The sequence below is a fragment of the Pongo pygmaeus genome, chromosome 10 (assembly GCF_028885625.2).
Source record: "Pongo pygmaeus isolate AG05252 chromosome 10, NHGRI_mPonPyg2-v2.0_pri, whole genome shotgun sequence".
Taxonomy (NCBI): Eukaryota; Metazoa; Chordata; class Mammalia; order Primates; family Hominidae; genus Pongo; species Pongo pygmaeus.
In genome coordinates this window covers 116,906,990-116,931,645 of record NC_072383.2, presented here as the reverse complement: position 1 = coordinate 116,931,645, position 24,656 = coordinate 116,906,990, and the positions used below count along the sequence as shown (strand labels likewise).

The 24,656-nt window shown below is 40.3% G+C and overlaps 1 protein-coding gene across 6 annotated transcripts in view; it reads left to right on the top strand.

Annotated features, from left to right (window-relative positions):
* Positions 1–24,656, top strand: part of TAOK3 (TAO kinase 3) — a 228,063-nt gene that overhangs the window by 159,100 nt on the left and 44,307 nt on the right. For all 6 annotated transcript variants that reach the window (XM_054441959.2, XM_054441960.2, XM_054441961.2 and 3 more), the window contains 4 exons: positions 5,269–5,362; positions 6,388–6,469; positions 17,952–18,119; positions 20,162–20,368. In XM_054441959.2, coding sequence (XP_054297934.1) covers positions 5,269–5,362; positions 6,388–6,469; positions 17,952–18,119; positions 20,162–20,368 — 551 coding nt within the window. The remainder of the gene's footprint in view (positions 1–5,268; positions 5,363–6,387; positions 6,470–17,951; positions 18,120–20,161; positions 20,369–24,656) is intronic.

The following is a 24,656-nucleotide window of genomic DNA, read 5'->3' as shown; positions in this document are numbered from 1 at the left end:
ATATAGAAATGAAGTTATATTTGAGATGAAACCTGAAAGGATTGTCGAGAATTAGCCTGTAATACCAGCACTTTGGAAGGCTAAGGGAGGAGGATCACTTGAGCCCAGGAGTTTGAGGTTACAATGAGCTGATCACGCCATTGCACTCCAGCCCGGGCAACAGAGCAAGACCCTGACACACACACACATACACAAAAAGATGTACCCAGATAAAGTTTAGGCAGCAAGAGGGAGAGGGGTGTCCGGACCAAGAAAACAGCGTTTGTGAAAAAAACCCAGCTTGCTTCTTTGAGTGAAGCACGTGTAAAGCATGAGAGAGGGAAAAATAGGGTACTTCTCAGAATCGGGCTCTGGAGGTAGCCAGACCCATGATAATGAAGTCCAAGAGACTATGTTTAAGGATTTGGACTTTGTCCTAAGAATGATGGGAAGCCATTGGTGGTTACGTGATCCAGTTCCACGTGATTTTATTTATTTATTTATTTATTAATGAGACAAGGTCTCACTCTGTCATCCAGGCTGGAGTGCAGTGGTGTGATCTTGGCTCACTGCAACCTCCACCTCCCAGGTTCAAGTTATTCTCCTGCCTCAGCCTCCCGAGTAGCTGGGATTACAGGCAAAAGCCACCACACCTGGCTAATTTTGTATTTTTAGTAGAGACGGGGTTTCACTATGTTGGCCAGGCTTCCACGTGGTTTTAAATACGGTTGGTCCTCCAAATCTGTGGGTTCCACATCCGTGAATTCCATCAGCCACAGATTAGAAATATTCAGGAAAAAAAAAAAAAGGAGGGTTGAGTCTTTATAGGAAATTGTTTAGGAAATAATGACAAGAAAAAGTCTATACAAGTCTGAACATGTAGACTTTTTTTCTTCTCATTATTTTCTAAACAATGTGGTATAACTATTTACATAGCATTTACGTTATACTAGATATCATAGCTAATCTAGAGATGATTTAAAGTATACAGACAGAAGGATGTGTGCAGGTTACATGCAAATACTATGCCGTTCTATATAAGAAACTTGAGATCCATGGATTTTGCTATATGCAGGGGAGAATGGGAACCAGTCACCCACAGATACCTAGGGATGACTGAACTTGAAGTTGCCAGAAAGCAAGCTCTACAAACTTTCTAAAATCTGCCCCCTGAAAAGTAAACCCAAAGCAGATTTTTTTAATCTTTTGCATTTGAAACAGATACAAATCCATTTGTCCACACAGCAACTTCCAAATTTCCACTTGTTAACAGTTTATATCACTGTAATACCAATATCTGTTTCATAAGTATAAAGTATCCTATTGAGAGGTCAATAAAAAATACTTGGGAGGCCAAGGTGGGCGGATCACGAGGTCAGGAAATCGAGACCATCCTGGCTAAGAAACCCCGTATCTACTAAAAATACAAAAAAATTAGCTGGGCGTGGTGGCATGCGCCTGTAGTCCCAGCTACTTGGGAGGCTGAGGCAGGAGAATCACTTGAACCTGGAGGCAGAGGTTGCAGTGAGCCTAGATCGTGCCACTGCACTCCAGCCTGGTGACAGAGCGAGACTCTGTCTCAAAAAAAAACAAAAGTGTATATATATATATACATATATATACACACACACACACATACATAAATATACATATATACATAAAATATATATATACATAAAATTAACTGTCTATATATAAAGAGAGACTACTATATTTCATTTTTTATTTATTTATTTTTTATTTTTGAGACAGAGTCTCACTCCATCACTCAGGCTGGAGTGCAGTGGCATGATCTCAGCTCATTGCAACCTCCGCCTCCCGGGTTCAAGTGATTCCCCTCTCAGCCTCCCAAGTAGCTGGGATTACAGGCGCATGCCACCAGGCCTAGCTAACTTTTGTATTTTTAGTAGAGACAGGGTTTTACCATGATGGCCAGGCTGGTCTTGAACTCCTGACCTCAGGTGATCTGCCCGCTTAGTCTCCCAAAGTTCTGGGATTATAGGCATGAGCCACCGTGCCTGGCCTAGACTACTGTTATTTCAGAGGTACAGAAATCACTTAATCAAGACTATAAGTTGCCCCTCCAAAATACAGCAAATGAATAGGTATAGTTGTCATCTGCTTAAGTGCTGCTAAATGACTTAAAGTTTACTACTTTTCAACCTTGTCCATTCTGGTTTCTTGTTTTGTTTTTTAACTACTCTGGCTGTGTACAAATTTTTCCTTCTGTGAGTGAAAATGTCTTTTCTGTAACTTCACCTCTTAGCCTTGTTCTGTTTTTGGAACTGCATAGAATAAGCCCAATTTGTCATTTTAGAAGTAGTTAATAGAAGAAGAGCCTTTACTTAAAAACTAAGGTGCTCTAATGAAACTAGAGATCAGAATATGAATTAGAAAGTGAGACTATATAAAAAATCCATTAGGGTAAGCACAGTAGAAAGAGATAGTGATTTTTCTTCTTCTCTTCCTTTTTTTTTTTGAGATGGAGTCTCACTCTGTTGCCCAGGCTGGAGTGCAGTGGTGTGATCTCGGCTCACTGCAAGCTCCGCCTTCTGGATTCACGCCATTCTCCTGCCTCAGCCTCCCAAGTAGCTGGAACTACAGGTGCCTGCCACCACGCCTGGCTAATTTTTTTGTATTTTTAGTAGAGACAGGGTTTCACCTTGTTAGCCAGGATGGTCTCGATCTCCTGACCTCGTGATCCACCCAAAGTGCTGGATTCCCAAAGTGCTGGAATTACAGGCGTGAGCCACCGTGCCCGGCCTGATAGTGATTTATCTTCTATTCCATAACAACTAATAAATAGCATAAAATTAACTGTACTCGGAACTAGAGCCTTGTTTCTTTCCTTTGATCCACAAATGGAACCCCTAATATGTGAATCACATTTTATTACAAATTCTGGGGGAATAAGTAAAAGAAAAAGAATATTCAGGTTATAAGATCTTGTGCTCTTAGAGCCTGTGATTTCTTTTGAGAGAAAAGATTTGTATGATGATGTAGATGTAATAGGTGAGCACATGCCAAATGACCAGTATGCCAAGGGAGAGTTGGAAGAGTTCCAATAAAGAGATCATGGTGGGCTGGGGAGGAGTAAATCCTCTACCAGGAAATACCTAGCCAGATACAGTGCATCATGCCTGTAATCCCAGCACTTTGGGAGGCTGAGGCAGGAGGTTAGCTTGAGCCCACAAGTTCAAGACCAGCCTGGTTTAAGACGGGGTCTCACTCTGTTACCCAGGCTGGAGTGCAGGGGCGTGATCTCAGCCCACTGCAACCTCCACCTCCTGGTTTCAAGTGATTCTCCTGCCTCAACCTCCCAAGTAGCTGGGATTACAGGCTTGTGCCAACATGCCCGGTTAATTTTGTATTTTTAGTAGAGACAAGTTTCACCATGTTGCCCAGGCTGGTCTCAAACTCCTGGCCTCAGGTGATCCGCCGGCCTCAGCCTCCCAAAGTGTTGGGATTATAGGTGTGAGCCAACGCACCCAGCCTCTATACAAAAAAAAAAAAAATTATTTAAATTAGTCCAGCGTGGTGGCACACACCCATAGTCTCAGCTACTCAAGAGGTTGAGGATCTCATGAGCCTGAAAGGTCAAGGCTATTGTGAGCCATGATTGTGCCACTGCACTCCAGCCTGGGCAACAGAGCAAGTCCTCATCTCAAAAAATCAATAATTAAAAAATAAATGCCTGACTCACTGAGTTTCTCTTTAGAGTGGGATGGACCAGACTTTATTTATAATTTATAGTCCCCTTCCTCCTTTCCATTTCTCTCTCTACTGTCACCCCTAGCAATTATTTGGCCTGAATCAGGCATCAGACGGTATTTACTGAATATAATTGGTTTATCTCCCATGCTGTTAGTGATTTTTGTTGTTGTTCTTTTGAGACAGAGTCTCACTCTGTCGCCCAGGCTTGGGCACAGTGGCGCGATCTCGGCTTACTGCAAGCTCCGCCTCTCGGGTTCATGCCATTCTCCTGCCTCAGCCTCCCGAGTAGTTGGGACTACAGGTGCCTGCCACCATGCCCAGCTAATTTTTTTGTATTTCTTTTTTTTTTTTTTTTTTTTTTTTTATTTGTAGAGACGGGGTTTCACCGTGTTAGCCAGGATGGTCTCAATCTCCTGACCTCGTGATCCACCTACCTCGGCCTCCCAAAGTGCTGGGATTACAGGCATGAGCCACCGCGCCCGGCCATTCTGTTAGTGATGTTTAAGATGTTTCATTCTGGGACTGGGCGCAGTGGCTGACGCCTGTAATCCCAGCACTTTGGGAGGCCAAGGCGGGTAGATCACGAGGTCAGGAGTTCAAGACCAGCCTGGCCAATATGAGGAAACCCCCTCTCTACTAAAAACACAAAAATTAGGCCGGGCACAGTGGCTCACGCCTGTAATCCCAGCACTTTGGGAGGCCGAGGTGGGTGGATCACCTGAGGCTGGGAGTTCAAGACCAGCCTGACCAATGTGGAGAAAACCCATCTCTACTAAAAAATACAAAATTAGCCAGGCGTGGTGGCTCATGCCTGTAATCCCAGCTACTCAGGAGGCTGAGGCAGGAGAATTGCTTGAACCTGGGAGGCGGAGGTTGTAGTGAGCTGGGATCGCTCCATTGCACTCCAGCCTGGGCAACAAGAGTGAAACTCCATCTCAAAAAAAAAAGAAAGAAAGAAAGAAATTAGCCAGCCACGATGTCAGGCGCCTGTAGTCCCAGCTACTTGGGAGGCTGAGGCAGGAGAATCACTTGAACCCAGGAAGCAGAGGTTGCAGATCGTGCCACTGCACTCCAGCCTGGGCGACAGAGCAAGACTCCGTCACAAAAAAAATAAGTTGCATTTTATAGTAATCTTTTTTCCTTATTCTGTGTTTCTTTGCTTTCTGAATTTTTTAAGTGAATATGAATTTTTTTCTTTTTCACCAAATACCCAGACTTCAAGAAGAGAATATATATTTTCAAGCTAAAACGCACATGCAAAGATCTTCACACCTATTGTGGGAAAATATGCAAAAGCCAATTTTTTGAAGCTATGTGAAAAAAAGAAAAAACTTTTCTTTCACTCTTTTGAAATGAGTTCTGTTAGGAGCTTTGCCAATGTACATTTAATGTCCGGCAGCTTCTTCTGAATGGCTATCTTGGGCCAACCTTAGGGATTAAAATAAGTGGATTATGTGGCATGATGACAGTAATGAGCTATTGATTTAGCAGCAAAGCTTTGCTTATAGTTTCTTATTTCTCTGTCTGCCTGGTTTCCTTCAAGAACTACTTTATTGTGTTTCTTTCCTCTTCCAGCGGAACGGAAGCCCCCCCTTTTCAACATGAATGCAATGAGTGCCTTATATCACATTGCCCAGAATGACTCCCCAACGTTACAGTCTAATGAATGGTAAGACTCTGCTATCATTTTAAATCTCTAAGAAAATCACCATATGTATTTGACATTTTTATTACATTACGTTTTGAATATCTGACCTAGAAAGCATTTCTTTCCTTCACTGTATGTTGTTACAAGTGACACTGATGCCTCGCAAGCATCAACTGTCTACACATGCACACATGCATAGATTTACTTATTTTTGCCTTCACCGTGGCTTGCACTGTGTTCTTAATGTGTCTAGTAACCGAAATCCTGCAGGGAACATGCCTTGCTACCCTCCTAACAACTGTATTGTCCCAGGTCATGATGGTCTTGTATTGATCATCTCAGCTGATATCACTTCTCAGCAGAGATAAGGGGCCCTCTATGATGTCACTATTTCTCCAGTTGTCTTTTTTTTTTAAACTATATATACGCTTAAATGTGTTGAGACAGAGCATACATTATCTATTCAGATACAGTGTTCCTTGCTGAAAAGTATGACATTTTTATAACTATTTGGGCCACAAGAATTATTTTAAAAGGCACAATATTAAAGAAGAATGGATAAAATGGAACTTTTAAGATAGGAAGAATTTTTATTCAGGAAGCCTACTCCTGGGTTCTCCATCCCTCATGCTTCAAATTTTACTACTTTGTTATAGATTGTGGGTGGTAGAGGAATTAACAACTGGTAATTAAGAATATAGAGTTGAGACTATGAGAATTGTTGTCTTTGGAGAGAAAAATGTATATAAAACTATTTTATTTAAACATAGTATTTTTGTTTTCTGATGTATATTATGATTTGACCTTCCTTATATATTAAGATGTATCAGTATGTTGACTAACTTGAAACTTGTCCTCACTCATTATCCAAAAGAATTTTAGATATCATAACTTGAAAATGCTCCAGTTCTCCTGATATTCCAAAGCATTTTATTTTTTTAAATCTCCTTAAATGCAAAATTTTCCCTTGAATGAAAATTGTTTTAAGTAATCGGTGTGCTCTACAGACCCTGAGTTTATTTTCTTTTGTGTATTTGCACACACAGGACAGACTCCTTTAGGAGATTTGTTGATTACTGCTTGCAGAAAATACCTCAGGAAAGGCCAACATCAGCAGAACTATTAAGGGTAATTTTTCAAATTTATATTTGAGGAGGGGGATTTAAAGTCATGTTATAGTGGAATATAATAAATCATTCCAGTGGCAGCTCATCATGACAAAGTGGTTTAGAATGTGCTACCTTGTCATTTATCCTGAGATAAGTAGCTAGGCATAGAAATAGCAAGATTATTGCAACATATGTGCTATGTATTCCCTGTGGATAGTTTTTTCCCTATCTTTTCTATTTTTTCCCCTCCCTCCCTGTTCCTTTTTTGCCTTATAACAAATAATATTTCTCCTCCTTGCTCTAGTCATCATTGTGATGTTCCTGGGCCTAACAACTGCATAAACATTAATCCAGTGGTCTCAGGACAGAGCTGGCCGGTGGTTCAAACACCAACTCTGGGATTTTCAGTTAGGTTGTTGCCAAATCCTCAGGCAGTGAAGGTAGATGATAACTATATAGAGTAGACATTTACGTAGTATTATGACATGTTAGTGATAAGAGTATCGTGTTAACCACATTTATCTGATTTAACTATCACCAAGCATCTCTCTTCACGTAATATTTTACTGTAGACTTTATACATAGGCAGTGTGTTGCATCAATATCAGTGTAGTATGTGGAAATCTTTTACAGTAGAAGTGTTTTATTTGGCGCACAATAGTCCAAATTTCTTTAATCCTTTTTTTTGCATGTTTGTTTTTCAACCCTTTCTGTTTCTTCCATCTCTAGAATGGCTGGCTTTTATTGTATAGCAGTTCTGTTTGTTTGTTTTTAAGAAAAACTCAGAAGAATTGTATTGCCTCAATTTGTAAAGCTTAAAAATGTTTGCCTTTATAATTTAAGAACACCTTGGCTAGGTGACAAGTAAGTTTTTACTTCTTGTGAGCAGTAGGCCACAGGAGTATGGTAAGAGAAGCAACAGGACAAAGGGCTTGATCTTGTTCTCCTTTGTTGTGGAGCCCTTACATGTTTTAAACATGAACTACTTAGCAACAATTCCATGTTTCTTTAGGTGAAAATAGCAACCAGAACAAAACACCAGAAACCCACAATAATATCTTTATTACCTTGAAGTACACAAAGATCTTAAAAACAAACAAACAAAAAACCAAGACATAAGAATTACTACCATAAAAGGGGAAAAAATGTGGAGCTGGGTATGGTGGCTCACGCCTATAATCCCAGCATCTCAGGAGGCTGAGGCAGGAGGATCACATGAGCCCAGGATTTTGAGGTTATAGTGAGGTATGATTGTGCCACTGCACTCCAGCCTGGGCAAGAGAGTGAAAATACCATCTCTAAAAAAAAAAAAAAGGAAAATATGAATAAATTTGGGGTATGTTAAAGTTAAGGGTTACAGACAACAAAAGGATATAAAAAGCAAATGGGCAGAGGTAAAGAAAAAAACGAAAGAGAAAAAACATAACAGTTTAAAAAATCACATTATAAGCAATGAACATGTAGTAAACCAACCCATTTAGGATGTTTCCAATGGTGAATAGGCTTAAGGAAATAAAATAGAATTAAGTACAAAAAATAAAAGTTCTAAAGATGAGTATAAAGAAAACGATACATTTGGAAGACAAAGGAGATCTAATATATGCCAACCTATTATTCCTGAAAAAGAAAACAAAACACATGGAGGAGAAGATATTTAAAGATATCCTTGAAGAACACTTTTCTGGAAATGTTTGGATCTTCCTTTGATTTGATTCCATCTTGATTTGATGGACCAAATCAAATGGGCCAACTATTTATTCAACAAATATTTACTGATTGTCTGCTGGGTGTCAAGTACTATTCTAAGCACAGAGAATACAGTAGTACACAATAAAAACATAGTGCCTGCCCTTGTGAAACTTACAAGAAGGAGTAAGAAATAAATAAGTAGGCCAGGCATGGTGGCTCACGCCTGTAATCCCAGCACTTTGGGAGGCCAAGGTGGGAGGATCAGGAGGTCACCAGTTCAAGACCAGCCTGGCCAACATGGTGAAACCCCGTCTCTACTAAAAATACAAAAATTAGCCGGGCGTGGTAGCAAGCCCCTATATTCCCAGCTACTCAGGAGGCTGAGGCAGGAGAATCACTTGAAACCGGAAGGCGGAGGTTACAGTGAGCCAAGGTAGCACCACTGCTCTCCAGCCGGGGCAACAGAGCGACACTAGGTCTCAAAAAAAAAAAAGAAAAAAGAAAAGAAATAAATATATGTTATAGTGCCAGTTGATGTTAAGTGTTGTACAGAAAAATAAATTAGACAAGCATCAAGATTGACAGGTGCTGCTATTTTAGGTAAGGAGAAGGCCATTCAAGGAGGTGACATTTAAGCAGATCCATGCATGAAGAGGGGGACCATGTAACTGATCTTCATTGATCAATAAATCATGTCCTGGTGAAGTCCCTGAACTCTAGGAATAAAGAAAGATTCATACAAGCAGACTGAAAAAGTTTATTTTGGGGTGGAAAAACCAACTGGCTCCAGACCTACCGCTTCAGGAACAGTCAAAGCCAGAAAACAATAGAACAATGTTTGCAGAGTTCTAAGGGAAATAAAATATAAGCCAGGAATTGTGAGCCAGCCAAGATGTTCTTAAATTATAAAGGCAGCTGACATCTTCGAGCCCCACACATTTAGGCAATGCAACCTTTCAGCGCTTTCCTTTTAAAAATTGCTCAATAACAGAATCTAGCCAATATAGAGATGAAGCAAAAAGAAGAAAAAGAGGGAGGAAGGCAGGCAGGAAGAATGAATGAGGGACTGGAGAAACTGGTAAAAGGGCTGATGGTAAATATTGAATTTAAAGAGGCCCTTCCCCAAATACTTATTTATTTATTTTGCATGGCTAAAGAAGCTGTATGTTCTTCATTTTAAATAGGTCTCACAAATTTCCAAAAGGAAAAATACAGTAGAAGACAGAACATGGGGCTGGGCACAGTGCCTTACACCTGTAATCCCAGCACTTTGGAATGCTGAGGCAGGCAGATCACTTGAACCTAGGTGTTCAAGACCAGCCTGGATGTGACGAAACCCCATCTCTATAAAAATTAGCCAGGTGCAGTGGCATGCGCCTGTAGTCCCAGCTGCTTTGGAGGCTCAAGCAGGAGAATCACTTGAGCCTGGGAGGCAGAGGTTGCAGTGAGCCGAGATCCTGCCATTGCACTTCAGCCTGGGTGATGGGAGTGAAACCCTGTCTCAAAAAAAAGAAGAAGAAGAAGAGCTGGGTGCAGTGGCTCACACCTATAATCCCAGCACTTTAGGAGGCCAAAGTGGGCAGATCACCTGAGGCCAGAAGTTCAAGACCAGCCTGGCCAACATGCAGAAACCCCATTTCTACTAAAAATATAAGTATTAGCCAGGCATGGTGGTTCACATCTGTAGTCCCAGCTAATCGAGTGGCTGAGGCAGGAGAATCGCTTGATCAACTAGGAGGTTGCAGTGAGCCGAGATCGTGCCTCTGCATTCCAGCCTGGGTAACAGCAAGACTCTGTCTCAAAAAATAATAAGAGAAGGTAGAACATGAAAAAGAAATCTCCCTCCCATTTCAGGCCCCCTCACTAGCAACCACTGCACCTATTTTGTACCTCTCCTTCTAGTGATATTTTATGCATATAAAAGTAAATATTGTTTTTATTTTTGCACAGATGACAGCAAACCATAAAAACTGTTCCACCCTGATTTTTCTTTTTACTTTACAGTGTGCTTAGGATATTGTTTTGTATTACTACATGCAAAGCTACCTCATTCTTTTTAATGGCTCCATAATATTCTCAGATGGACCATAATTTGTTTAACCAACGCATTTAGGATGTTTCCAATCTTTTGCTATTACAAACTGTGCTGCAATGAATATCTTTGTGTATATGGCATTTTGTCCCTGTAAAAGAATATCTAAAGAATAAATTCTGGCCGGGCATGGTGGTTCACACCTGTAATCCCAGCACTTTGTGGGGCCAAGGTGGGCGGATCACAAGGTCAGGAGTTCAAGACCAGCCTGGCCAAAATAGTGAAACCCCATCTCTACTAAAAATACAAAAATTAGCTGGGCATGGTGGCATGCGTCGATAATCCCAGCTACTCAGGAAGCTGAGGCAGGAGAATCACTTGAACCTGGAAGGCGAAGGTTGCAGTGAGCTGAGATCGTGCCACTGCACTCCAGCCAGGGCAACAGAGCAAGACTCCATCTCAAAAAAATAAATAAAGAAATAAAAATAAAATAAAGAAATTCCTAGAAGTGGGATTGCTCATCAATGTGGATTTTAAATTTAGATAGATATTGCCCATTTGTCCTTCAAAGCAGTTGCACCAATTTATAGTCCCACTGTGAAAGTATGAAGATTGATACTTTTTGAACTTTGTCAGATCAGTGAAAACTTTTCTCACTGTAGTTTTAATTGGTATTTCACATTATGGGAGATGTTGAACATCTCTCTCATATGTTGAAAAGCCATTTGTATTTCCTTTTTAATTTATTGTATATCTTGAATTTTTTTTCCTATTTCTCTTTTGAGATTGTTTATGCGGATGTTTTGCGGAAAGGAGGTGGGGAGAGTTATGCAAAAATTTGTTACAAGGAGTGAGGTAAAAATCTACCTTTTTTTTCCCCCAGTTAAGCTATCTACTTACTCCGAGATATTTTTCAATAATCCATCTTTTCCACACCTTTTTGCCCTGACAGTAAAACATCACTTTCACACTTAATCCATTTAAATAAACAACTGAGGTAAAATTATTGAAATGGTGAAAGGACAGATGTAAGTGTTATAAACATTTGCAATGTAAAAATAATGTAATTAGAAAAATCTAAGGGCAGGAAAAACATATGCATACTAATTTCCTTATCTTTCAGAGTAGATGGACAATAATATTTCTTAAAATATATAGGACAAAAGAACTAAAGTAACTTCAATCTTGCAAAGCCTTTAATAATTTTTTTTTAACTTTAGAGGATCTTTTAGGAACAGATAACTCTTTTGGTGAAAAAATTACAACTAAAGTTAAGCAACTGTTTTATTTTATTTTTTTATTTGTGTGTGTGTGTGTGTGTGTGTGTGTGTGTGTGTGTGTGTGTGTGTATGTGTGAGTGACAGAGTCTCACGCCATTGCCCAGACTGGAGTGCAGTGGCGTGATCTTGGCTCACTGCAACCTTCACCTCCCGAGATTCTCCCGAGCAATTCTCCTGCGTCAGCCTCCTGAGCAGCTGGGATTATAGGCACACGCCACCATGTCTGGCTAGTTTTTCTAGTTTTAGTGGACACAGGGTTTCACCCTGTTGGCCGGGCTGGTCTGAAACTCCTGACCTCAAGTAATGCACCCGCCTCAGCCTCCCAAAGTGCTGGGATTACAAGCATGAGCCACCGCACACAGCCTATGCAATCGTTTTAATTCAGTCTCTTCTAATCCTGTTAAATTCAAGTATACCTTAATTAAATCGATTATACATAAAATTAGCTTGTATAATAAGATTCCCATGTAAAATGATTTCTAGTTATTCATTGTTCTGAGAGAAAGAGAGGGGCATGTCTAAAATGATATTCTGTAACTTAGTATTTATGTATTTATTTCAAGATGGTAGAATTTCGGGTGATTTTCTTTCTTTCTTTTTTTTTTTTTTTTTGAGACGGAGTTTCGCTCTTGTTGCCCAGGCTGGAGTGCAATGGCACGATCTCGGCTCATAGCAACCTCTGCCTCCCTGGTTCAAGCGATTCTCCTGCCTCACCCTCCCTAGTAGCTGGGATTACAGGCATGTGCCACCACACCTGGCTAATTTTATATTTTTAGTAGAGACAGGGTTTCTCCATGTTGGTCAGGCTGGTCTCGAACTCCTGACCTCAGATGATCCACCCTCCTCGGCCTCCCAAAGTGCTGGGATTACAGGCATGAGCCACCGTGCCTGGCCGATTTTCTTTTTTTATGCATTTTTCTGTGTTATTTGAATGTTGAAAGTAAACATATTTTTGAGAACAATAAAAATTGTCCTTTTAAAAGAGTCTGAGGGCATTCCAGTTGTAGGGGTTTGGAGAACAGTGGGCTTTTAAAAATAATGAGGAGGCCAGGTGCAGTGGCTCACGCCTGTAATCCCAGCACTTTTGGAGGCCGAGGCGGGCAGATCACGAGGTCAGGAGATTGAGACCATCTTGGCCAACATGGTGAAACCCCGTCTCTACTAAAATACAAAAAAATAGCTGGGCGTGATGGTGCATGCCTGTAATCCCAGCTACTTGGGAGGCTGAAACAGGGGAATTGCTTGAACCCGGGAGGTGGAGGTTGTGGTGAGCTGAGATCGCGCCACTGCACGCCAGCCTGGCGACACAGCAAGACTCTGTCCCAAAAAATAAAAATAAAAATAACAATGAGGAGATGGGATTGCAGGCAGAGAGAACATAGAGATGTGAAGGCAAAGGCCTAGAAGTGTGAAAGGTATGCACGGGTTTAGAATTACCCAGAATGTACTCTTGTGTAGGAAGGAGGAGTAGCAATGACTAGATTTAAACCTAGAAATACAAGCAGGAACCTGGCTGTAAAAGGCTACACTTCATCTAAGAGACAGTGAGATATTAAGATGTAGAGTGTATCTGTTTGTAAAAGGCTTAAACAGGTAAGAGTTTATCTCATGTAATAGGAAGTCCAGGACATTGGAAAAGGAAGTGGAGTAAGCAGTCCAAAGCTCTAAGCAGTTCAACAATGTCCTCATCGACCCAAGCTCTTTCTCCCTTTCTACTTCACTATCCTTAGCATGTAGCTTTTATTGTCTTTGTCATAAAATGGCTGCTACATTGCCATGACTCAAGTTTTCATTCCAGGCAGGAAGAAGGAGAGAGAAAAAAGGGTAAAACACGTTCTCCTCATGTGTCTTGCCTTTTTATTCTAGAAAATAAAACCTTCCTCGAAAACTTCTGCCTACCTCTCACTGGCCAGAACTTAGTCACTTTGTGATCTGTAACCACAAAGAAGGCTTGGGTTCAGTTCCTTTACTTCCTAGTGCTTAAAGTAAAGCAAAAAAAAAAAAAGAGAGAGAGAGAGAGAGATTGAGGCTGAAAACTGTGGCTCACGCCTGTAATCCCAGCACTTTGGGAGGCTGAGGTGGGTGGATCACCTAAGGTCAGGAGTTTGAGACCAGCCTGGCCAACATAGTGAAACCCCATCTCTACTAAAAATACAAAAAGTAGCTGGGCGTAGTGGTGCACGCCTGTAATCCCAGCTACTGGGGAGGCTGAGGCACAAGAATCGCTTGAACCCGGGAGGTGGAGGTTGCAGCGAGCCGAGATTGCGCCACTGCACTCTAGCCTGGGTGATAGAGTGAGACTTTGTCTCAAAAAAAAAAAAGAGGTTGGAATAGGGGATTAGAGGCATGTAGTATCTGTTGCAATGAATGATCATACCTGTATTTTAGAAAGATAATTATGGTAGTAGGACACCAGAAAATAACCACCACCACCCACACCCCTGGCAGAAAAAAATTTTTAAAGCCTGAGTTGCAGCCGTAGCTCTTCTACTAATTAGCTGTGGAAATCACCTAACTTCTCAGGGCCCAAATTTTCTCACTTTGAAAAAGAAAAATTTTCTTTCTTTTTTTTTTTTTTTTTTTTTGAGACAGAGTCTTTCTGTGTCACCCAGGCTGGAGTGCAGTGGCCTGATCTCGGCTCACTGCAAGATCTGCCTCCCAGACTCAATTGATTCTCGTGCCTCAGCCTCCCGAGTACCTGGGACCATAGGCGGGCACTACCACGCCTGGCTAATTTTGGTATTTTTTATTTTTACTCATTATTTATTATTTTTATTTTTTTTAAACAGAGTCTCACTCTATCACCTAGGCTGGAGTGCAGTGGCGTGATCTCGGCTCACGTTCGGCCTCCTTCTCCCAAGTTCAAGCAATTCTCCTGCCTCATCCTCCCGAGTAGCTGGGACTATAGGCATGTGCCAACATGCCCCGCTAATTTTTGTATTTTTAATAGAGACGGAGTTTCATCATGTTGGCCAGGCTGGTCTTGAACTCCTGACCTCATGTGATCCCCCTGCCTCGGCCTCCCCAAGTGCTGGGATTACTGCTGTGAGCCACCATGCCCATCCCTAATTTTGGTGTTTTTAGTAGAGATGGGGTTTTGCCATGTTGGCCAGGCAGCTCTTGAACTCTTAGCTTCAGGTGATCTGCCCACCTTGGCCTCCCAAAGTTCTGGGATTACCGGCATGAGCCACCATGCCCAGCCTTGAAACAGAAAATTTTCTAAGAGGCATTCCCATTCTAGAATTCAATGATGTTAAGTCATAGCTTTAAGTTTACTAAAAACCAATTAGCTCTTTATAATTGTAAGCACTAGAGGAGGAAAATGATAATACTTTCTTCCTTTCTTTCTCATCCTTGAAATGTGCAGGCTACACTTGCTTCTGGGAATGATGTTTTTTATTCAAAAAGGACTCTGCCTAGGAAGAGGTATTTTATAAAAGCAACAGCAAAAACCACAATTCCTCTAAGAGAGTCAGAATGCAGAACCACAAGACATATAGATTGTTTTCTCACAAGGGCCCTATTATTTTTTATCTGTTTAAATTATAAAGAAATTAAATTCATTTCATCAGCCAAGGCCCACTACATTATATCTCATTTTCCCAATGTCTTCAAATTACAATTTTACATAAGCAAATTTTCCACATAACTGAACTTTTGCCTTTAAAAGATAAAGTCATTTTTTTTTCCACTCTGTCACCCAGGCTAGAGTGCTGTGGTGCAATCTCGGCTCACCGCAACCTCTGCCTCCCAGATTCAAGCGATTCTCCTGCCTCAGCCTCCTGGGTTGCTGAGATTACAGGCATGCATCACAATGCCCAGCTAATTTTTTGTATTTTTAATAGAGACGGGGTTTCACCATGTTGGCCAGGCTAGTCTCAAACTCCTGACCTCAAGTGATCAGCCTGCCTCGGCCTCCCAAAGTGCTGGGATTACAGACGTGAGCCACCATGCCCAGCCTAATGTCACTTCTTGAGGGCTCAGAAATAGTGTTTCATGAACTCTTGAGGCATAAAAGGGGCTATATAAGGGGCATTTGCCCTTTTGCAAAATAGCCCACAAACCTCCATTTTATTATTATTTGTTTGTTTGGTTGATAGGTCTGTTAGTCATGAAATTTCTCTCTTTCTCTACTCTCAAGCTGTCAGAGAACTTACAAAAGCTACTTCTTTTTACAACAGGTGGTAACCCTACCTTTCCCAGTCCTCAATCCTTTACTCCTCACTCTTTTTTTTTTTTTTTTTTTTTTTTTTTTTTTTTTTTTTTTTTGAGATGGAGTTTCACTCTTTTTGCCCAGGCTGGAGTGCAATGGTGTGATCTCAGCTCACTGTAACTTCTGCCTCCCAGGTTCAATCAATTTTGCTGCCTCAGCCTCCCAAGTAGCTGGGATTACAGATGCAAGCCACCATGCCCAGTTAATTTTGTATTTTTAGTAGAGACAGGGTTTCACCATGTTGGCCAGGCTGGTCTTGAACTCCTGATCTCCAGTAATCCACCCGCCTCAGCCTCCCAAAGTGTTGGATTATAGGTGTGAGCCACCACACCAGGCCTACTTCTCCACTCTTATTCTCTGTCTAACCTGCTATGGGCTGAGAAACTAGGAAACCAGATTATGTAACAATCATTAATAATACTGAAAGTGAGGGATGTTTATATCAAGATTAATTTATGGACTTTAGGGCAGTTGTTTTCACTCCTCAGAGACCCTTTTTTTTGGGGGGCAAATGAAGTTGCCAGAATTTTGACCTCTGGATAAATTGAACAACTGGCATATTTTTAAGCATACACTATATGACCACAGAAATAGAGAACAAAATATTCGCGAGTCTGTGTTTCAAGGGATAGTGTGTATGGGGGTGAGGATTGAGGCAAGTTATAATAAGAGTAGAACAAAGTGCGGTGCAATGGCTCACGCTTGTAATCCCAACACTTTGGGAGGCTGAGGCAGGTGGATCACTTGAGCTCAGGAGTTTAAGACTAGCCGGGGCAACATGGTGAAACCTTGTCTCTACTAAAAATACAAAAATTAGCCAGGCATGGTGGCGCATGCTTGTAATTCCAGCTACTCAGGAGGCTGAGTCAGAGAATTACCCGAACCCAGGAGGTGGAGGTTGCAGTGAGCCAAGATCGCACCACTGCACTCCAGTTTGGGTGACAGCGCGAGACTCCATCTCAAAAAAAACACAAAAAGAATAGACTATACTATGCATTGCTTCTGCTTATTATATAGTTTCAGATTTAAAAGGTACAAGCCTACCTGCTACTTCTTAAAGTTCTAGTGATTTTTTATTACTTATATGATAAAGTAAACCTCAAGAATTCTCATATGAAAAGATACTCAACATTCACTAATTATTGGAAATGGAAATGAAAACCACAATGAGGTATCACCTCACACCTGTTAGAATAGCTGTTATCAAAAAAGATAAGCGATAATAAGTGGCAAGGGTTTAGAGAAATGGGAATCCTTATATACTATTGGTGGGAGTGTAGATTGGGGTTGCCATTATGGAAAACAGTATGGAGGTTCCTCCAAAACCCAAAAAACAAAATGTTAATTCGTTCCAATAATCCCCCTGCTGGTTATATACCTGAAGAAAATGAAGTCAGCACCTCATAAAAATACCTGTGCTCCCATGTTCATCACAGCATTTTTCTCTATAGCCAAAATAAGGAAACATCCTATGTGTTCATCAGTGGATGAAAGGATAAAAGAAATTATGGTATATGTGATACAGATATTTAAGACTCAATAATATATATGACTGAATATTTTATTATATATATTTATTATATATGTATTTATTTATAATATTTGTTATATATATAGTCTTAAGAAAGTAGCCCTGCCATTTGCAGCAATACATGTGAACCCAGAAGACATTAGGCTAAGTGAGATAAACCAGACACACAAAAAAATAGTGTATGATCTCACTTACATGTGGAAACTAAACAAAAGAATAAAACACAAAATGAAAGGTGGTTGAAAGGGATGGAGAATGGAAAGAGGAAAGTCAAATGGTACGAAGTTTTAGTTATGTGGGATAAATAAGTGTAGAGATCCAGCGTACAGCATGAGGACTATAGTTGATAATATTGTATTATATCTGGGAAATTTGCTAAGACTAAAGATTTTCAGTACTTTGCCACCAAAAAGTAACTATATGAGATAATAGATATGTTAATTTGCTTAACTGTAGAAATCATTTCACTATATATATGTGTATCAAAACATGTTGCCATATACTTTAAATATATACAATTTTTAAAAAGAATTCTCACATCCGCAAAATGGGGCTTAAGGAAGAAGAAAAAAGCGTAGCTATCTCTTTATGAGATTTACAAAATATGGAAGGACACATGACATGAAAATCATATTTTGTTATTTCTGTAATATCCATAGAACTATTTTATGATTCTCTATTTCCTTTTATATCTGTACCTTGCACCTAAGGACGTTTCTTCATTATCAGTTTATTTTTTTCTCCTCCCTCAATCAGCATGACTTTGTTCGGCGAGACCGGCCACTGCGTGTCCTCATTGACCTCATACAGAGGACAAAAGATGCAGTTCGTGAGCTAGATAACCTACAGTACCGAAAAATGAAAAAAATACTTTTCCAAGAGACACGGAATGGACCCTTGAATGAGTCACAGGAGGATGAGGAAGTAGGTTCAATTTATTTTAGCAGGTGCTTATAGAATGCCCACTATGTGAAAAAGTTCTAGACTGGGCACTATGAAAAACTTTTGAAGATAAAAGTTAATTGATGCTGTCCACCTTAAGAGACGTGAAGGGTTGTACAAGAGACATTCATAAAATAACACTTATATAAGGCAAAATATGAAAAGTGCTACAGAGGTGTAGCCCGGTTGCAGGGGTCCATCATGGGGAGAAAATAAGTCTGCTGGTGGGATTAGTGAAGGTTTCCTGGAGGACATGATGTGGGTAGTTTCTGACAAATGGGCATAGGGTATTCTAGACTCAGAAAGGTGTTGTGCTTTAGGAAGATTATCCTAGCAACAGAGTGTAACATGGATTTGAGTGGGCAACATCCTGGCTAATAGTCCATGCAAGAGGTAATAAGGTCAGTGTCGATGCAAATGGGGAAAAGGGAACACTTTTGAGAAACATTGTAGAGGTAGATTTCATAATCCATGGCTTCTCATTGACAATAACAGATGAGGAGGAGTTTAAGGTGACTCTGAGCATTTGAGCCTGGGTGGCTAGGAGTATGTCAATACCAAGAACAGAGAAAAAGAACCAGGGAGAAAGAGTAGATTTAGGATGATTTCAGTTTCGTGCCTTTTGAGTTTAAGGTCCTGGCATTATATACTCTTGCCAGTATACAGATAGAAGTTTTCTGTTAGAGAATCCTTGATGACCTTAGTAAAAGCAGTTTTACAGGACTAGGTAGAATGAATAGTAGATTACTGAGGTTGCATAATTCATGGGAGTTGATAAGGGGGAGACAGCAAAAAAAGTAATTACGTTAAGATTCAGAAATTGGGTTAAGAAGGAAAAGTAAGAGTGGGCAGCATGTGGAGAGATCCATAAATATAAGGCAGGCTTCTTCGTCTTTAAATGCAGTAGAGATGGAGCCAGGGCAGAGTCAGAGGCACTGAAGATGGAAGAAAGGGATGTAGTTAAAGAGGCAGGATTTCAGAACGTAGACAGAACAAGAGCAAGAGTATTTTAGCTTTTTAACAGAAAATAAAATAAACATAAAAGTATTTTATCAATAATTCTAAAAATGAAGCTCAGAAAGTTGCATTGAACTATAAAATTTCTTGATTGCATATATAGAAATGATCCCCTTTAATTGGGAAAATAAGTCTGTTAAAAATATAATGTATTATCTTCCATTTTATATTACCCAGTAATTTTTTATATTGCCATGGCTAAGTAACAGTTTATTAAAGTTATATGTGTACCATATGGTTTTTTGAGAACAAGGTTTATTTGTAGCTAAATGGATTTAATTATATTATTCAATCTTATATCAAAAGATATCCCACTGTGATGGATAAATTATATGTTCTGATTATTTTACCACTTTTCAAATAGTAGTCTTCGGGCCAGTAGTGATGAATGCCAGTATTATTTAACAGATATATTTAATAAGATTACAGAGATAAGCATGATAGAATTGCTTGAGGGAGGCAGACTTTAATTACCTGTCCAGGAAAGTAGAATTAATATTTCTGCTTAGATATGAAGTTACTCAATAATGACTTGCAGAGGGAGCATATTACTTGTCAAATATCTGAAAACTCTTTCCACTCTACTTTTTCAAGTGACCACTACTGTATTTGCAGATATCCTAGAGCTCACCTGTTTAGTGGCCAGCAGTCTTCCCCTAGCTCCTTGATGTTCCAGAAGGCCCCTTACAAACCTGGCTTGATTTTGCTTACTGAATAGCAACATGATAATATGATAGTGTGTATGACAGGGGAAAGCCCAGGGATGGAAGCATTTGGAGCCTTATGACACATGTCCAGAATGGCCCCTGGGGAACGCATAGGAAGCAGATTTGAGATGTATGAAAATGGTGGAGGAGTAGTGGAGCCAGTACATAAAAAGTTCATCTTTGCAGATTGGCAGAAAAGCAACTTGACACTGCAAAACTGAGTGTGCTTGATACTTTAGTCAATGGATTGACTCTTTATCTTCAGTCTTTTTTTCTAACCTCAATGCCCCATTTTTATAGGACAGTGAACATGGAACCAGCCTGAACAGGGAAATGGATAGCCTGGGCAGCAACCATTCCATTCCAAGCATGTCCGTGAGCACAGGCAGCCAGAGCAGCAGTGTGAATAGCATGCAGGAAGTCATGGACGAGAGCAGTTCTGAACTTGTCATGATGCACGATGATGAAAGCACAATCAATTCCAGCTCCTCCGTCGTGCATAAGAAGGTAGGTTTCTTGGTACCCTCCACAGAGGTGGGCTTTGTCAATCATAGTGAATCCAGTTCAAGTCACTTAGCTTCCAGATGTTTCAGTTACCTTTTTGCAACTGCAGTGTGGGACTAAACCTGGCATGTGACAGTTTTCTTACAGTCAAAAATAACAAAGGACTACACAGGCTACATCTGTGCCTATTTCTTCATCTCCCTCTCTCATTACTCTGATGTCCGTCATTATCAATAAATAAGTTGAAGAATTTGATAAGTCCTTCTCTAAACCAATAATCTTAATACTGTAGAACTTCAAGTCTTCCTGAGTGTAACCTGTTGGTTGTGCCCTTTTAGAAGTATGCTCTTTCAAAAATATGTTTCTTGGCTGGGTGTGGTGGCTCACATCTGTAATCCCAGCCCTTTGGGAGGCCTAGGCAGGTGGATCACTTGAGGTCAGGAGTTTGGGACCAGCCTGGCCAACATGGCAAAACCCTGTCTTTACTAAAAATACAAAAAATAGCCGGGCCTGGTGACATGTGCCTGTAATCCCAGCTACTCGAGAGGCTGAGGCAGGAGAATTGCTTGAACCCAGGAGGCGGAGGTTGCAGTGAGCCGAGATCACGCCATTGCACTCCAGCCTGGGCAACAGAGCGAGACTCCGTCTCAAAAAAAAAAAGAAGAAGAAGAAGAAGAAGAAAGAAACTTGCTTCAGGTAAAAGGAGGACTTACTCTAGCAGGGAGTAAGGAAAGCCTACCTGATGAGGTGACATTTAAGCAGAAATTCAAAAACAAATAGAAGCTAGCCAGCTGGGGTAAGAGATGGGGATGAGTCAGAAAGCAACAAGTACAAGAGCACTGAGACAGAGAGAGCTTTGTATGTTCAAGGAAAAGGGGAAGGCCGTAGAAGCTATGGCTGGTGTGCTATGTGGACAGTGCCTGAGGACCAGAGAGACAGCAAAGGACCCAGATTATCAGGAAGACGTGGAAGCAATTTGAGGAAAGCAAAGATGTCAGACAGATGCAGAAATCTACCAAGAGATCAGCATTGCCAGCTGGTGTCCTTTCAACATGGGCAAGTGATCATGTATTTGAAGAGTAAAAAAGAAGGTTTTGAGGCCAGGCGCAATGGCTCATACCTGTAATCCCAGCACTTTGGGAGGCCGAGTTGGGCGAATCACGAGGTCAGGAGATCGAGGCCATCCTGGCTAACATGGTGAAATCCTGTCTCTACTAAAAACACAAAAAATTAGCCGGGCGTGGTGGCGGGCGCCTGTAGTCCCAGCTACTCAGGAGGCTGAGGCAGGAGAATGGCGTGAACCTGGGAGGCAGAGCTTGCAGTGAGCCGAGATGGCGCCACTGCACTCCAGCTTGGGCAACACAGTGAGACTCCATCTCAAAAAAAAAAAAAAAAAGAAGGTTTTGCTGGGCTGTCTTTTCGGAGGGAGTTATCATGAATGCTGACAGGTCTGGCACTTTCCTTTCTATTACCCCTGGGGCTCTATGAGTATAGGGGGCAAAAGAGAGGAATTCAGTTGGATCTTTTTGCTCCAGGACTTCTCACATAGGCAACCAGAATTAGAAGAAAGACACTACTGGCATAATCAACAAGAAAGAAAACCCTGGTCTATAACTCATGGGATTTTTAATTTTATTTTTGCATGCTGTCATAGACCTACCTTGTGATAATATGAGTGTTTCAATACTTTTCTCTCCCTGATGTGATGACTTAAGTAGAACAGATAAAATTTATATTCTGAAGTAGAAGATAATTGTATTTGATCCACAAAAAATATATAGGTCAGGAAGAATTTAAGTTACATATTTCTATTTTATCATGAAATATATAGAGGAAATATGATGGAAGAAAATCAAAACACATTTGCAAATAAAACTTTGGATGAGTTACCTTTAAAACATAAGTGAGCTCAAAAAATAGAATATATATGAAAACTTAATGTTAAATATGGTATCTTTTCATGAAATCCATTTAGTTCTTATACCTGAGCTTTAAAATATGTTATCTTTAAAAACAATAGAAATAAAAATTATTCATAAAGTCTATATTGGGTGGTTTACTCAAATTCCTAACACTTTTTCACTTGGGAACATAAATAGGATTTTTAACTCTCAACAGAAAATTTTGTATATTAAACTTAGGAATGAGGAAACTAATTTGTAGTTCTATCTGCCTCTGTTAGTTTTATTTTACTTTGGACAAGTAACAAATCCAATACCTAGAATAGTGCCTGGCACAGTATAGACACTCAGTAAATAACTGTGGAAAGAATGAATAGACCAACAAAACCAAAAAGAAGGCAGGGAATAAATTAATTACCAAATATTAAATATCATACTCTACCGGTTCATTGAACATAATGGATCAAAAGGGTTAAATAATCTTAGCTATCTTTACATTTTGATAAAGTTAAATGATAGTTAAATGAAAATTAAATGAGTACCCAACACAATAAGAACGTGCTTAATAAATACCAAAATATATGAATATGGGGGAAGGAATCTTTTGTCCCTTGATTGTTATAATCAAGTAGACATATCTTTTCTTTTCTTTTTTTAATTTTTGGAGACAGAGTCTCACTGTGTTGCCCAGGCCGGAGTGTAGTCGTGCAATCTCGGCTCACAAGCAGACATATCTTAAATTAGTCAAATTAATTTGACTAATAATAGTCAAAACAGATCTGAAACAGATTACCATTTTAGATAGGAAATAAATTTGCTTTTTCAAAGAAGGACCTTAAAAAAATAAATAAAATTAAATCCATGAGTAGCTAGTGAGAGCATGACTTGCGCTTAACTGCTCTGCTTCCAGAATAAAGATGCCCTGATTTTAGCAGGACAGTTCTATCACAGATCAAGTCCCCAAAATGTAAAGTAGGACACTGAAAATTTTCCTTTGACATCAGAATTCCAGGTTACTTACTCTCCAGTCCTTGCCTCTGTTCTGGTCTTTCCCAGGCCCTGAGGGGATCCTAATCCAAACTTCCTTTTTATTTATTTATTTATTTTCTTTTTTGAGATGGAGTCTCACTCTGTTGCCCAGGCTGGAGTGCAGTGGCATGATCTCAGCTCACTGCAAGCTCCACCTCCTGCGTTCAGGCCATTCTCTTGCCTCAGCCTCCCGAGTAGCTGGGACTACAGGCGCCCGCCACCACGCCTGGCTAATTTTTTGTATTTTTAGTAGAGACAGGGTTTCACCGTGTTAGCTGGGATGGTCTGGATCTCCTGACCTTGTGATCCACCCTCCTCGGCCTCCCAAAGTGCTGGGATTACAGGCATGAGGCACTGCGCCTGGCCCAATCCAGTCTTCTTTTTGAGCAAGAATGATTTGATAAGGCTAAAAGCATATTCTGACAAAATAAACTTTAGGTACTTATTTTTCCCCCAGCTAGTGTTGCCACACTACTTTTTTCAGTAACAAGAACATCACCACATCTCTAGACTGGTAGTTCTTTAGGAACCTTTTTTTTCACCTACCACATAGCACAATGTCTGTTACATAGTAAGCGCTCAATAAATGTTCTGTGAACTAAATTGAAGATGGCCAAGGACACGACTCCACACCTCAATTCTTGATTATTCACAAGTGACTCCGGTACAAATTTTTAATCCAGATTGTTTCCTTGTCATCTAGCCTGCTTCTGAGCCTTCATCCTACTCCTTAAAATCATTGTGTATAGAGCCATAGCAAATAGATTTTAATATTATCCTAAGCAGCAAAGTCTATCTTTTGAATTTGTTAATCAAAAAGTGTATTTTTATTTTACTAAAGTATAAAATTAATTCCCTTTGCCTGTTGCTGCCTTCTATTAGTATATATCATAAGACTTTAATATATTAAAAGCATTGTTCTTGAATCAGTGTTATTTTAGGTATGCTTATTGAACGCCAGTCATAAGGGTCCCTTTCTAGGGATTATTTAGAGAACATTTTTTTCTTTTTTCTTTTTTCCTTTTTTTTTTAATGGGGCAACACTTTATGCTATAAAATAGAATAAGTGTTCCAGAAACTATTGTTTAAAAAAGTCATTCTACTGGCCAGGCACGGTGGCTCACACCTTTAATCTCAGCACTTTGGGAGGCCAAGGCGGGTGGATCAAGAGTTCAGGAGTTCGAGATGAGCCTGGCCAATATGGTGAAAACCTGTCTCTACTAAAAATACAAAAATTAGCTGGGCGTGGTGGCGCACGCCTGTAATCTCAGCTACTCCGGAGGCTAAGGCAGGAGAATTGCTTAAACCCGGGGAGGACAGAGGTTGCGGTGAGCCAAGATGGTGCCAGTGCACTTCAGCCT